Source organism: Anoplolepis gracilipes, chromosome 4, assembly GCF_047496725.1.
Source record: "Anoplolepis gracilipes chromosome 4, ASM4749672v1, whole genome shotgun sequence".
NCBI classification, from domain to species: domain Eukaryota; kingdom Metazoa; phylum Arthropoda; class Insecta; order Hymenoptera; family Formicidae; genus Anoplolepis; species Anoplolepis gracilipes.
In genome coordinates this window covers 6,104,828-6,118,659 of record NC_132973.1, presented here as the reverse complement: position 1 = coordinate 6,118,659, position 13,832 = coordinate 6,104,828, and the positions used below count along the sequence as shown (strand labels likewise).

Sequence of the window (13,832 nt, the reverse complement as noted above, 5' to 3'; positions counted from 1 at the left end):
AAACGACAAATCGAGTCGCACCTTATGCTTTTATGACACGCTAGTAGAATGTAATTACTATGATATTACTTGCACGGCTATTACGTTAAAGTCACGTAACTACATGGAAAATTTATTGTAAACTATATGTATATGTGTTTCTCAACGCTTATCCCGGCAAAAAATCCATTGCGCCACATGTTAAACTTGGCACTCATTACGTAGCTTCATAATTAGGCCAGTTCCATTTATTACATCCGCGTTTGAAGTAAAAGCGATTCTTTTTATATCCGATGTGAACGTAATAATATAAAATTAAATGCACGTGTAAGGGGAACGAATCATAAATTTACTGCGCGATAATAACAAAATTAAATTAACTATTTGAAAAAAATATTAAGGCAAATATGTCAAATACTTTTAGCACTGACTAAAGTTTAGAGATCAGTAAAATTTTATGCAGCGCATTTGTCATAATGCGAAAAATAGAAATGTCATACGGCGTCCATTTGTCACCATCCATAATATTTTGATATTAAATATGAAACGAAGATATAGATGTGACCGAGAATTATATAGCGAAAGCATTAAGGAAACCATCTAGAAAAATATTGCTACGCCAATAAACCACGGTCGTGAGGATTAATCAAAATTTTATGTATCGTCCTATGCGATCGCCAGCATTACGGGCAAGTCTATGCGTGGAAAAAGCATATCTAAATATGTGCGATATTTATGCGATCACGCAATATCGTAAGAGGGAACGCCGATAGTAAATCCATACGTTCGGATATTATATTTCTCTACTCTCGTTGGGTCTGCCGAGCGCTTACGGTTTTAATTTCGTCCCGGGTTACGCGGGATCAGCGCGGATACATAAATCGACAGAAAATCGCAAAATCCATTTTATTTTTCCTGCCGTTAGAGAGATATTTCTATCTCTCGTCGAGAAAAAGGACTCAATCGGGGCATATAATAATGAAATAAAAATCAATACACATCATTATTCTGTCGGTGTGATTTTTATTTATTTTTTTAATCGAACGAGATGTGTCTATTTCTAGACAATTGAAAGAAACGTGCATGAGTGATCACTGCATTTTTTTTTTTTTTTTTTCATCGAGAGTAATTTGGCAGTGTTTCGTTACTTTTGTTCGCTCGTGCTCGAAACACCCGGGGTAATTGTCAGGGATTTCACGGGATTACTCTATGCATTTATAATCATCTAAATGTCGGAGGGACGCCTCGCTCTAAAACGCTCTCGATCCTCGAAAGAGAGCGTGATGGAAGTAAATAGGAGAAGGGTGGAAAATCATTCGAGGAAACGGAATTGAAATATCAGGACGTACGATTCACTCGTAAACAGAACATCCGCTGATTTTCCGGGTTGCAAAAGAAGGATGGCAGGCAAAGAGAAAATGCGTCGTCGAGAAGGAAGTCGTTTCGCCTAGACGACTCGGCGGCAAGTTTGAATGGCCGGAAGCGGGGCGACGATATCGTTCACTGTTTCCAACAAATATTCCTGTACTGGAGATAGCGAAGGATAGCGCAAAGAGTATTTCGTACGTGTGTAAGTTGTCACGTTTCCTCTTGCGGATTGAATTGGAAAAATACGGAACTTTTCGATGATGTTCCGGTTATAACTTTTTTCCGTCTTCCGTTGGCGATCTGACGAAGATCGAAGAGCGAATAGGGTCGGCGCGAATTGATTTGACGACGATCGATGCTTACAGCCGAGATACACGCGGATGATCGGCAAACGAATTTCGCTCCAATTGTTCGTAGACGCCGTGAGTATTACCACCAGCCTGAAAATTAATTTATACGATAAATAAACTTGTAAAGTGTACGTTGATGCTTGCCGGACTATATGTAACGCGTTAATAATAAAAAAAAAAGAAGTTGTATGGATAAAAGTTGCAATAAATTTTCAAAAAAAACAAAAATTAAAATTTGTCGCGGCTTATCTCCTCTTAATAATTTTTCCCTGAGATAAGCATGATTTAACTGTATGAAGCAAATTGTAAAGATTATCGATATTAATGGGCTTTAATTAAATAATTCAAATTCTAAACATAGCTACACATAGATGGGATATTTAATAATTTAAAAATAATTTAATTCAAAAAATTAAATTCAAACACTTACACTTCTTTCAAAATTGATAATATTTATTCACTATTTTATTTTTATTCCCTTTTTTAATGCTATTAGATTGATCGATGAGCAAATTTCTCTTGTATTATTCTTGAATATTACCAGTAGCTTGAAAGTTAATTTATATGATAAATAAGATTGAAGTATGATGTTAATGCACGAATTATGCATAACGGTATGGTAAGAAATTTTTAAAAAAGAAAGTTAATTTACGCAGTTAATCCTTTTGATGTGCTTCTTCTTTTCAAGGTAAAAATGATTTATCTAAATTGATTCGCTTTTCAAATATAATCTCACCTAACTCTGTCATTATGATATAATAAAATTTACGATGCGAAAATACACGACAAAAATGTCTCACCCCCGCCTCCACCCCCGCCGCCGTATCCGCCGCCTCCCAATTTCCATCCACCGCCTCCGAATCCGCCGCCGCTTCCGCCGCCGAATTTCCATCCGCTGCTACCACCGCCGTATCCACCTAAAATTGCGCAAGATGTAAAATCTAGTCTTGATATTATCTTGTCTTTATCTTGAAATTTGAAATTTGATTATATATGTGTGTATTGAGAAATACATGAATAACATATAAATAGTAATAATTGTCTTAAATTATATTATAAGGATTATGTTAAAAATATTATTTTAAACAATTATTTAATATTAGACAAAAATTGTTGATAAAATTGAGACAAGACTTGAGATTTTTGCTACAAAGTCTTTTCACTCGAGACCAAGACGAGATTTAAGTTTGAAGATTTTGAATACCAATATAATACTTTTATGAATATTGTCTGATTTTGAATCTTGTGCAAGTCTTACCGCCTCCGCCCAGTTTCCATCCACCGCTACCCCCGCCGAGGTTCCATCCACCGCCGCCACCGCCGAGGTTCCATCCACTACCGCCTCCATATCCACCGCCGCCTCCATATCCACCGCCGCCGCTGCTAAGTGTGATCACCTTGATGCATAAATATGTTAAATATAGATAGTGTTTTACTGAATGCCAAGATAAGTGGAAATAAAAGAGACACATTTTCATCCCTCGCGCATGCGTAAAGGAGGAAAATTTGTCATCTATTTATCTACATGCTATTTATCTTAACACGCAGGAATCTAAGACAGATATGAGACACAAAGCTCTATCTATATTTAATATATATCTATGCCTTGATAATCTTTCCGCCACCGCCGCCCCCATAACCGCCGCCTCCATAACCACCGCCAGACTTCCATCCGCTACTTCCACCGCCATAACCACCGCCGAATCCACCGCCGAATCCACCGCTGCTTATGTAACCACCTGTAATTTAGAGATCGATTTTTCATCACGTTCAAAAATCTTGATCCGCGACGATTACATAATCCACTTGTAATTTATAGAGCGGGGCGGGGGGGGGGGGGAATGTGTGTGTATATGTCTGCTCGTACAATGTACAACTTATCGACTTTCTTTGTGCAGTTCCGAGAACGGTACCAGGTGGTCGCGCGCGCTCATGTCGGCCCGCAAATTGCCACGAGGTATTTTGCGATTGCTACAAGAAGGGAACTGGTTGCGCTCTGCCGATTGTGTAAGCCATCTCAAAGGGCAGGGGGCAAGTACAAATAGCTCCCGGATTAAATCTTATGAGGTCGTTTAATATCGCTGAATCAACTGGGTTAGTAATCGTGTAAAAAGAATCGTGCAAGGAATATAATTGTATGATTTGTCTTTTTATTATTTGTGTGCGTGCGTTCGTATATTTATGTCTCTCACGTTAATGTCAAATAATAATTCTCGTGTTATGACGTGACGGTAATTAATTTACTTGGAATCTGTGATAAGCTTTCCAAAGAATAATTTATGTAGCTATCCTTCTACTAAAATATATTATTTTATACAGAATAAGTTTTAATACCTTTTTTATATGAGTGACGTTTTATAGACATTGTCTTACAATTTTTAATGAGATAATTTTAACTTGTCCGTCATTTTTACTAAATTTTTAGTTAGAATAATATATTATAAAAACGTTATAAAATAGCAATTTAAAAAATATTTATACAACATTGACAGATTGATGCTTTTAAAATTAATCATTGCAAACCATTTTTCTTCGCAATTCCGGAGTACTAAAAGGGTTTAAAATACATCGCCAACACTTCACACGCGGGACGCCCTCGGCATAAACCTCGACCACTATATTCCCATAAGTCTTCATCGTACTCACCGTATGCGGTGGCGGCGAGTGCCAGCACGAGCGTGACTACGAACACCTGCAACGAGAGAGAATCAATCAGACTATAATAATCACAACATATACATATATGTGCGCGAAAGATTATATTCGATATAATATTACGCGTAACAGTGCGCTCGCGATCAGTTGATCTCGCTTCTACGTACCTTCATATCGGAGGTGTTTGATGCCCCGGTCGAGCCTGCCGGCTCTTTTATAGCTCCTGCCTTTCTTTGGCCGGGATCCCCGCCCTTCCGCCTCTCCTTCCTCCTGCGTGTTCTTCTTCTCGTTCACGAAACCCAACTTTCGTGCCCACCACCGTCACCATCACCACCGAGTTGCCATCACCGTCAAGTACGAAAATCCCCATCGCCGTTTCCAGACGATTGCCCCTCCACCCTCTCTTTGTCGCGAGACAAGGCAATCTTGACATCCGATTGACCATTCGATCGTTCCTCGAGATGGAGATCTCAGCATCTGCGAAATCCCCCGGGGAATAGCGGAATTCTTTCATATCATTCGCGACACTCGTTCGGACGATGGGGGATGGTGTGTGGAAACGCGACCTCATTAGTGAGAAACGCGATGATGATTCATCGGGCAAGATAATCGCGCGACGTCCGCGGAATAGCTATTCTTCCGTTTGAAAGAGAGCTTACAATTAGCCCGGGGCACAACGCCGATTGCGGTGTCTCCGTTCGTTTGCTCGGCGCGAAAGTAATTATCTCATGGCGAATCGTACTCGCTGGACCGGAAACGCCAGGCAGACGGTCTGCAACCGCTTCGTCAGTCCAGACACGCGCGCGCCGGTGACTCTTTCTTGATACCTAACCCATTTGGCTCTTCGCGGTACTTGGCTCTCACCAGGTGAGCAAATCACAATTATACCAGATGTTTCGAAAATGGAACTGTCGAGTCGAATTGTCGTAATCTGCAGTTGACTCTCCTCTTGTGTGAGCCGAATTTTTAACGCTACATTTACGCGTGCGAGATTCTTCGTTTTCCTGAACCAAACATTTAATTCCATGTTTGGAGAGTAAGTAAATCATAATTGAGGAATTTATAAAAAAAAATATGAGAAACGTGAAATATTAATAATTAATAATATACGTTATTTTTTAAATCTTTTTTGTCACCTCAATTGTATTCTTAAGTGCGAAATAAAAACGAAAAAGAAAAACTTGTTTTTGTTCCTGTAGAAGGGGGTTGATAAAAATTTACCCATTTTTTTCATTTTTAGATATTGATCGCAAAAAGCGAAGATTGTTTTTATAAGAAAATTTTGTTAATTCTCTATAAGGATTTTTAGAGGGTGAGTAAATCACAGTTGAGGAATTTGTTCGTAAAAAAGACGTATGAAAAATTAATTATATAATCTTATTTTGTCACCTTTTCTTCACATCAATCGTACTCTTAAATAATAAATATCTTTAAATGATAAAAAATCCTCAATAGTAAGTAATAAATGCCAAATAAAAATTTGTTTTATTAAGGGGGTCTGAAAAAATTTAGTCAGTATTTAGATGTTGATTGCAAAAAGCGAAGATTGTTTTTATAAGAGAAGAAAGTCTTATTCGAAGATGTTGGCCAATGCGTACGTACGCAGACACGTCGCGGTTGCTATGGCGCGTTGTACGAAATTGTGCAAGTTCCATGCAAAGAGATAAACATCTCCGAGTTATTTTTATCTCCGAACAATCTCTTGGCAATGTTATACACCATCGCTCGACACCATCGCTATTATTATTAGAGACCGCGTAAATGAATCGTTATTCCCGATAATTCTTCTTGGCGTAACAACCGAATGTCCGCTGATCGCATCTTGATTTCGTCAAGGATTAACGTTTCTCTATGACTCGTGTGTCAAATCGTAAAACAACGAGCTTAATCCTAGAAGAGAAAGAGTAGATTATGCAACAACATTATGCGTGACAAAAAATTACACTCTTCATTAAGCTAAAATTAAAATAATAATGTAAATAATATTGCATATACTTATACGTAGATAAAGCGATAATATTTATTAACTGTCTACGAGTATACATTCATAAAATAATATTTACAGCTACAGTCATTAAAAGTAATTGTTAATTACACTATAAATCAGATTACATTGATAACTCTGAGATATTCTGAAGCTGGATGTTAATATAATTCAATATAAAGAAATATTGCAGGTATAAGAAGAAAGATATTTTGCATCTTTATATTTTTTATTTTTTTAAATTTTTTAATTGTACTTTACTTATGAAAATTTAATCACATCTTGCAAAACAAAACATGTAAATGATAATGGATCCTCGTTCTACGGCGTTCTTCTTCGCGTGCCGACGAGGTAACGTCTCGCGTGCGAGATTATCGCTCGTGCTTTACTCTCGATCGCCATAAAAAAGCAGCCGAGATACTCTGTAGAAGGCGAAGGCCTTTCTGGCCTTTCACTGATGCCGATGTCCGCACAGATGAGCCTGACCTCTTCGCGCTTGATTAGCTCATCGAACCGCATGATGATCGATATGAAGCAATTTGAGTAGACAATGCTTGTCATTGATGCTATCATACATCAAGGTCGATCGTAATAAGTCGACAGAGTAATTAATTGTTATCGTGTCATGAAGGAATATAAAGAAATGAATCAACTTCGCACGTAGAATCACTTATTATTATTTTATCGATGCATAATATTAGTATGCATCGTTTGTGTAATCACATTTAGAAATGTAGATGCGTGGTCGCATGTTTAATGTAATTGATGCGTTTGCTGCGAAATCGTTTGTAAATTAAATGATTTCGAGCGCTTAGAAATTTTTACTTCGAAAACTATCTACGATTAATTTGGTAATCTATAACTATCGTAGTCTGTAACTAACTATAGTACGATAATTCGTGGTAGCAGTAACTTAGAAATGCGGAATCGCCAGTCGACCTATCGAACGTGCTCTCCGCTCTAGTGAAAGTTAGATAGTATTACAATGTTTAACAGGTTCAATATAAATTATGATAGAATGATTCAAGTATTTTTTTGTACATATATAGCTACGCTTCGTGCACACTATTTTTAAAGAGTACAAAATAGTATAGAGTACTTTTATTTCTGAATATATAAATCTGGCATTTTAAAAGATTAAAAAATGTTTTTCTACATTGATGAAAAATCTAAATTTTTTTTTGATACATATATATATATATATATATGTATGTGTATATATATATATGTATATACATAGATAAATGTTCTAAAAATATATACAGAATTTTGATCAAGGTAACAATAATTTGAAAATTTTTTTTAATATACATATATATTATTTAATATAACTATTTATTATATATGCAAAGACTTTTTATCTTTTTATATAAATTCTCAGTTCACATAATTGTGAGGATTTTATCTTCATCATCAGAACGAAGATTGATGTATCTACTGACATACTTCGCCACAAGACACCATTTTATTCGTTTCAAAACTATAATTAAATAAATCAACTCTGTATAGAGTTGTCTCGTGCCTGATTTTCTTCGTTCTTAACCGGGTTTTCTCCGCTATACGTGAGTAAGAAATAAATGGCGAACATTATTGATCGAGGGAGGTGTGTATATGTTTAAGGTGAATTGCAAAATACGCGTGCATCGCCGACATCGAGAAAGGACGATGGAATCTCTCTTGAACTGCGGGATGCCACAAGTACGTGACGTAATATTACGTGCCTCACGGTCAGAAGGTGAAAACCGGTCGACGCCTGAGACCGCGGGATTTTCTCGCCGGAAAAACCGAAGCACATCGTTGTGAGCGAGCTTGCCGAGCGGGTTCTTGATCGACCATTCCTGTGGTTTCTTTTGGTTGGCTTTTCAGTGTCACATACAATGTTATGCATAGAATTAAAATGTATGGCATTCTGAAGATTCACCGTCTTTTTCTTGAAAAACATTTTATTTACACGAAGTGCCTCTAAAGTTAAAAAGAATTTTTCATCTTAATGAAAATTAAGATTTTTAATAATAGTTGATTATAATTAAATTAAATAAATCAAGAGTTTTAATTTGGTCATTTAAATTACATAAAGTTATTTTTACTAGAAAAAATGTAAAATACAATATAAAATAAATTTAAAATTTAATATGTAATAAAATGTTTTTTCATAAAGTTAAAATCATTTTATACATATAGTTGCTAAGAGAAACACATAAACCCACACGCGCGCATTATAATACATTTATAAGTAAACATTTTCAAAAATTTAATTGGAACCATTATTTTGAAGTTTCAAAACTCTATTGTTTGTTATTGAAGATCGTTTATGATTAAAAATAGATATACATGTTGAACGTAAAGTATCGTGAGTATTGCAGATCGTGCGTGCCGATTCGAGCGTTCTTGTATCACATTTATCGATGATCGATGGCGATCTAACAAGTTGTTATCCTCGTTAAAAGTTGCTAAAATATATAACGAAGTGTTATGTACGTAGTTGGCGAGCAAAATGAACGCGGGAAACAGCCAGAAACAACGGTGTGACAGAGTGACCGAATAAAGCCGATATAAAACCGACAGTTCGAGCTCGCATTTATGGTTAGTACTGCGCAAACCAATCCCTGCTTACATTTTTTTAGCGCGGTCATAATTTCAGACACATAAACCCGTCTAAACATCACGCGTTTGGGAATATACATCTCTTTGTTATTTTCTCTCTTAAAAAGTATTCAGTGAGTCATAGCTTATACATATACATATAATATTACAATTGTATATATATTACATACATTTTATGTATTACAATTTTTTTTAACATTACAAGTTAAAAGTTCTGACACTTTTATTTTATGTTTAAGTAAAAATTTGACATTTTCTAAGGACTTTGTTTGTTTTTCTATTTTAGTTTTATTGTATGAAAGAGGTAGGTATTAGATCCATCCGCAAAATGAATATCACATATAAATTTCGTAGAGTGGATGGAGATCTGCATCCGATCTTTTGTTTTACGGGGCGGACAATCTTTTCGCAGGATTATTGGGTTATCGTTCTGAAAATCGCAATTTACTGCCATCATTATTTGCCATCTTATTGCGAGAACTCGCCGTTTCGATACGCGAGCGGTAATGAGCGCCATTGTCTGTCAGATGATACTTTATACGTAGCTTTTCACAGTCCCCTACTTTGCATACGGATTTGCTGCTAATTACATATTAAGTATTTATCTCCGGTCATTATACCGAATGTGCGTCTTTACATAAGATTGCCAACACTAGTCGGGGTTAATAATCTTTATAATCAGGAATTGTTTGAAAAATAATTTCCGGGCCGCGGAGTTTATTACTTGTATCTCTGTCATATAATATTATCATACAATTAAGTATTATCATATACTTATATTATCACATAAATACATAATATTAATATATTATTATATTATATAATTAGTCACATACAACAACTTTTAATATATATATGGCTGATACAATTTTAAATTTATACTATATATTTTTGCAACTATAGATTATTTTGCGTCGTGAAATCTGTCTCGTTTGCCTTTCAAATTCAAGTCTATAAATTCCGCAGTTATTTGTTGACCGGAGAAATACTTTAAGTTAATACAATTACTTAATAATACAATATCTGTCTTCAATTTGCTTGTTTCCATTCTGACACGTTAAATCTACGTCGTTCTACATTGAAAGCTTGTGTCATGCAAGTTTGAAGCCAGTACACAACTCCTTAAGGAATAAACTAATGTTGCACAGAACGTCGCATGCGTCACAACACGCTGAAACAGAATATAACAATCGAGGTATTTGTCACGGTTGACGCACGTGCGCACAATCGCATCAGGAGGCGGAAATGCATCTTGCTTGTTATGAGCGGTAACGAGATTAATGCGAAGTTCAATTAAAATCGAATCACGCCGAAATCCGAAAGTCAAAGCGTAATAATATGAGCAGTGTGAAAAGTTTGGATACGTATACTTATCAATGAATATTGCGATGTTTCACCTGATGGTTTTATTTTAAAAAGATTCATTAAATTAATATCTAATAATGTCGCCTAACTGTTTCAAACTATAGAATTATATACCAGCGAAACAAATGACAAATTTGCTGCCATATGGGAAAGGGATTAATGCCTTAATGTACGTGCTTGATGTATTATTATGTCGTAGTGTGCGATTGAAACAATAAGAGCCGCGAAAAGGGGGACTCGCGAAGATGAATACCCACGACAATTTCTTCGTAACTGACAGATAAATGCCGGAAGGAGCTTTAAAATCTACCGAGACACAAGGCTATAGATTGCAGACAAAGTATGCAAATTCGACTTGTAAAACGTACATGATAAATGCAAAGCAAAGATGAGCGATCGACAGAAGGGGAGATTTGCAACTATGAAAAGTCACGCGACGTTATGATTGATAGAGATGTAAATTATGCACGCGTCTTTCGTTGCGTGATTTGTGAATGCATTTATTATTAAATATATTTTCGAAAAATACTTTTCGATATTATCTATTTTCATGAGGTATATATATTAGTTTAAAAGATTTGAGAATTTCTCTGTGTTAAATATTACAACAATATTATCTCGCGATAATAAAGATTGATAATATTAAAATAATATTAAAGCTAAATATTGCTTTATGATTTGGAAATGATATTAACGATAATCATATTAGAATAATGTTTACTTATTATATGCACATTGCTTTGCATTGAATGTGATGAATTTGATGGTACTTTAATTGCGTTTGTAATTTCAAAATGGTCCCGATACAAAGAAAGATATTTCAATAACGAACGTATTATCGGCGGATTAAGTGCTTCAAAGCTAACAGTGCTTGGTAAAATCGGAAAACGGGGCCAACAGTGGCAGATGGCCGCGAACCACTTGTGCAAAATCGGTCCTTAGCTCGCAACCGCGAATTACGGTTCGTACGGAATTCAAAGGGATCCAGACATAAATGAAACCCGACTACGAACTATTACGAGACACGAGGGACGGAAGAGCGTGACCGGTTTGGACAAATTGCCTCTCGATTTATGGCGACAGCCACGAGAGCCGGTCGTGGTATGGGGCACGATTTGTGAACTTCGCATGCGGCAAACGCTTGGCGTAAATACACGCGGATGGTGAAAAAAAAAAAATCGGATTGTCGCGGCGTAACGATATTCGCCGGATGAAACTCCCACCGAAATTCTCTTTCTAATCCGATAAGCTCGGGGATCGTGCAATATCGACGAGTGCAATCATAACAGTTGGCAATGAAGATAAAAGATCTTTCGTAAATTTAAGCTTTAAAAGTGCAAACGCACAGAGTAGCTCTCTTATATTATAGTTACATTTTATATCTAATATTCTATGATAAGGAAGATATTATGTAGATAGAAAGTTGTAAAAAAAAAAACTACATAAAAGAAGCGATAATAGTTACGGGCTTATGACGCGTATAGGGAGGTAACGCAACTTATATAAGAGGACGACATACTTATTTCCCTCGAAATCACTATGAAAATAACATACTGATGAAATTGGAAATATTTTTATACAATCCTACCGGTAGTTACGTGTTCAAGATTTGTTGCAATTAATCCGTAATTAAGCGGCCAATTAAAATTATACAAACGCGTGACTAATTGAAGTGCTGATAATGAATCGGTGGAGTTTTTTCTCTTCTTGTCATCATCTCTCCAGTCTTTTTTTTTGACCGATGGAATTGCAGAGCCAAGTAAATCATGAATGCGTTACACGGACGTGGAAACGGAAGGCGCGAGATATATCTCGATCCTTGACGAATGCTGCGGTAGATTCGAGGATTGGATCTCATCGCGCGATATCATCATAAAGTATATCTGAGAAATTCTAGACGAATTTCATTAACGATGACGCGATTAAAGTGGTAAGGTTCTTGTCTTCAGCGACGTCTCCTCGTCATCGTAGTCGATAGTAGCGAATCACTGCGCACGTCTATCGAGAAATCGATTCCGCCTCGACGACTCTAAGCACTTTAGGGACGTTACTAGCAAGAGAACTTGAAGCCGCTCTTATCCGCAACTTAACTCACTGCTAACACGCGTCTTTACGCTCGCAAGCTTCGCCAAAGGATTCGCAATGATGTCCGAATTATATATCTCGAGGTCTCGTCAGCATTCACGTCTTCGATACGTATTTTTCTTCCTTACGTTCGATTTTTAACTTTGAGCGACAAAGAATCGATGTATTTTAATCTGTCGATATTAATAATTTTTAATTTGCACATAAAAGCATGTTATTATATTATAAAATAAGAAGAAGTAATCTAAATATAATTTAAAATATGTTTGTCATCTTTAATTTCCATTTAATAAATTACCCATCTAAATTGAAACGAGGCATCTTTTAATAATACATCTTAATTTAAAAACATAATTATTAATAGTTATTAATATTAAATCTTGCTTATAATAGTAACAGAATTTTAATTGAACAAAACTTTGGAAATTTTATTTGGTTGTACATAAAATTTTCTATATTCTAATAATCATTGTCGCATATATCGAGCAAAGTGAAATTCCAAAGACCAGCAAGACCTCAAGTTTTGTCTTCCTCAAAGCCAATGTTTCGATTAACGCTTGAGGCGAAGCTGGTTCGCATACAAAAGCCAAATTGTGCAAACGCGCGAAAATATGTTATGAAGTAGCTACTTGAATGGGACTTTGCGAAGAGTTTTTTCTTTAAAATAATAGCGCGCATCTTCCGCTATCGTCACGTGCTCTCTTCGAAAAAAACTCGAAGCCAAAGGGCTTAAGGGCCTCCTCTCACTTCGTCGACTTTGACGATTCGGCGCCTCCGACGAAGGGCCTCTCATGCCAAACGAGGTGTAAGCATCGAGGGTATTCGCATGGCACGAATTATCGAGCGACGACGCGGTCCAGATGCTTCAAAAATTGAGGCTTTTTTCACCTCTTTCGTTGTATTTATTTTCTCTTTATTTTTAGCCATCTTATTCTTTTTTTGACATTTTATTTCCCATTCTTTGTGATTATATTTCATAATTGTGTTCTTTTAATAATTCGTCTCGTTTTATACAATTCTCGTATATTTCCCATACCTACATTTACACGCGAACAATAATTTTGTTTATGCTTGAATTCTTTGCGAGGAAAAGTAATTATCACTTGTTATCTCTGTGTATTCATGATATATACGTAATTACTCAACGTAATTTTTCTCAACGGAACTGCCATCGCATGTGTAACAAGGTCTTTGAAAAAAACTTGAAGAGAAAAGCATCGTGGAGAGATATGAACGCTTAATGAGCGCCGTATTAAATAAACCTAAACAAAACTTTAGTTTTTCCTTTATCAGAACCTTATTTTTCTTTTGTCAGAGACTTATTTTATCAGACGTGTTGACGCGCGCGTCTCGCTCGTAAAGTGATCTTTTTACATGGCAGAAGCACATTTCACGTGCATTATGATGCGCGAGTTATAGCTGATGTAGCGCGCGAATCGATA

General features: G+C 36.2%; 1 protein-coding gene across 1 annotated transcript; it reads right to left on the bottom strand.

Annotated features, from left to right (window-relative positions):
- Positions 1–982: 982 nt before the first annotated feature.
- LOC140665111 (uncharacterized) lies at positions 983–4,576 on the bottom strand. Its single transcript, XM_072890837.1, has 6 exons — positions 4,520–4,576; positions 4,344–4,389; positions 3,303–3,436; positions 2,956–3,094; positions 2,498–2,614; positions 983–1,787 (listed from the first exon to the last, which is right to left on the bottom strand). Exons 1-6 carry the CDS (start codon positions 4,523–4,525, stop codon positions 1,777–1,779), a joined length of 453 nt encoding a protein of 150 aa, XP_072746938.1. The 5' UTR covers positions 4,526–4,576; the 3' UTR covers positions 983–1,776.
- Between the last annotated feature and the right edge of the window lie 9,256 nt (positions 4,577–13,832).

Coding starts and splice junctions, on each gene's coding strand:
- LOC140665111 (XM_072890837.1), bottom strand. Junction 3,437..4,343: donor ACTCGCCGCCACCGCATACG/GTGAGTACGATG, acceptor TCTAAATTACAG/GTGGTTACATAAGCAGCGGT. Junction 2,615..2,955: donor ATGGAAACTGGGCGGAGGCG/GTAAGACTTGCA, acceptor GCGCAATTTTAG/GTGGATACGGCGGTGGTAGC.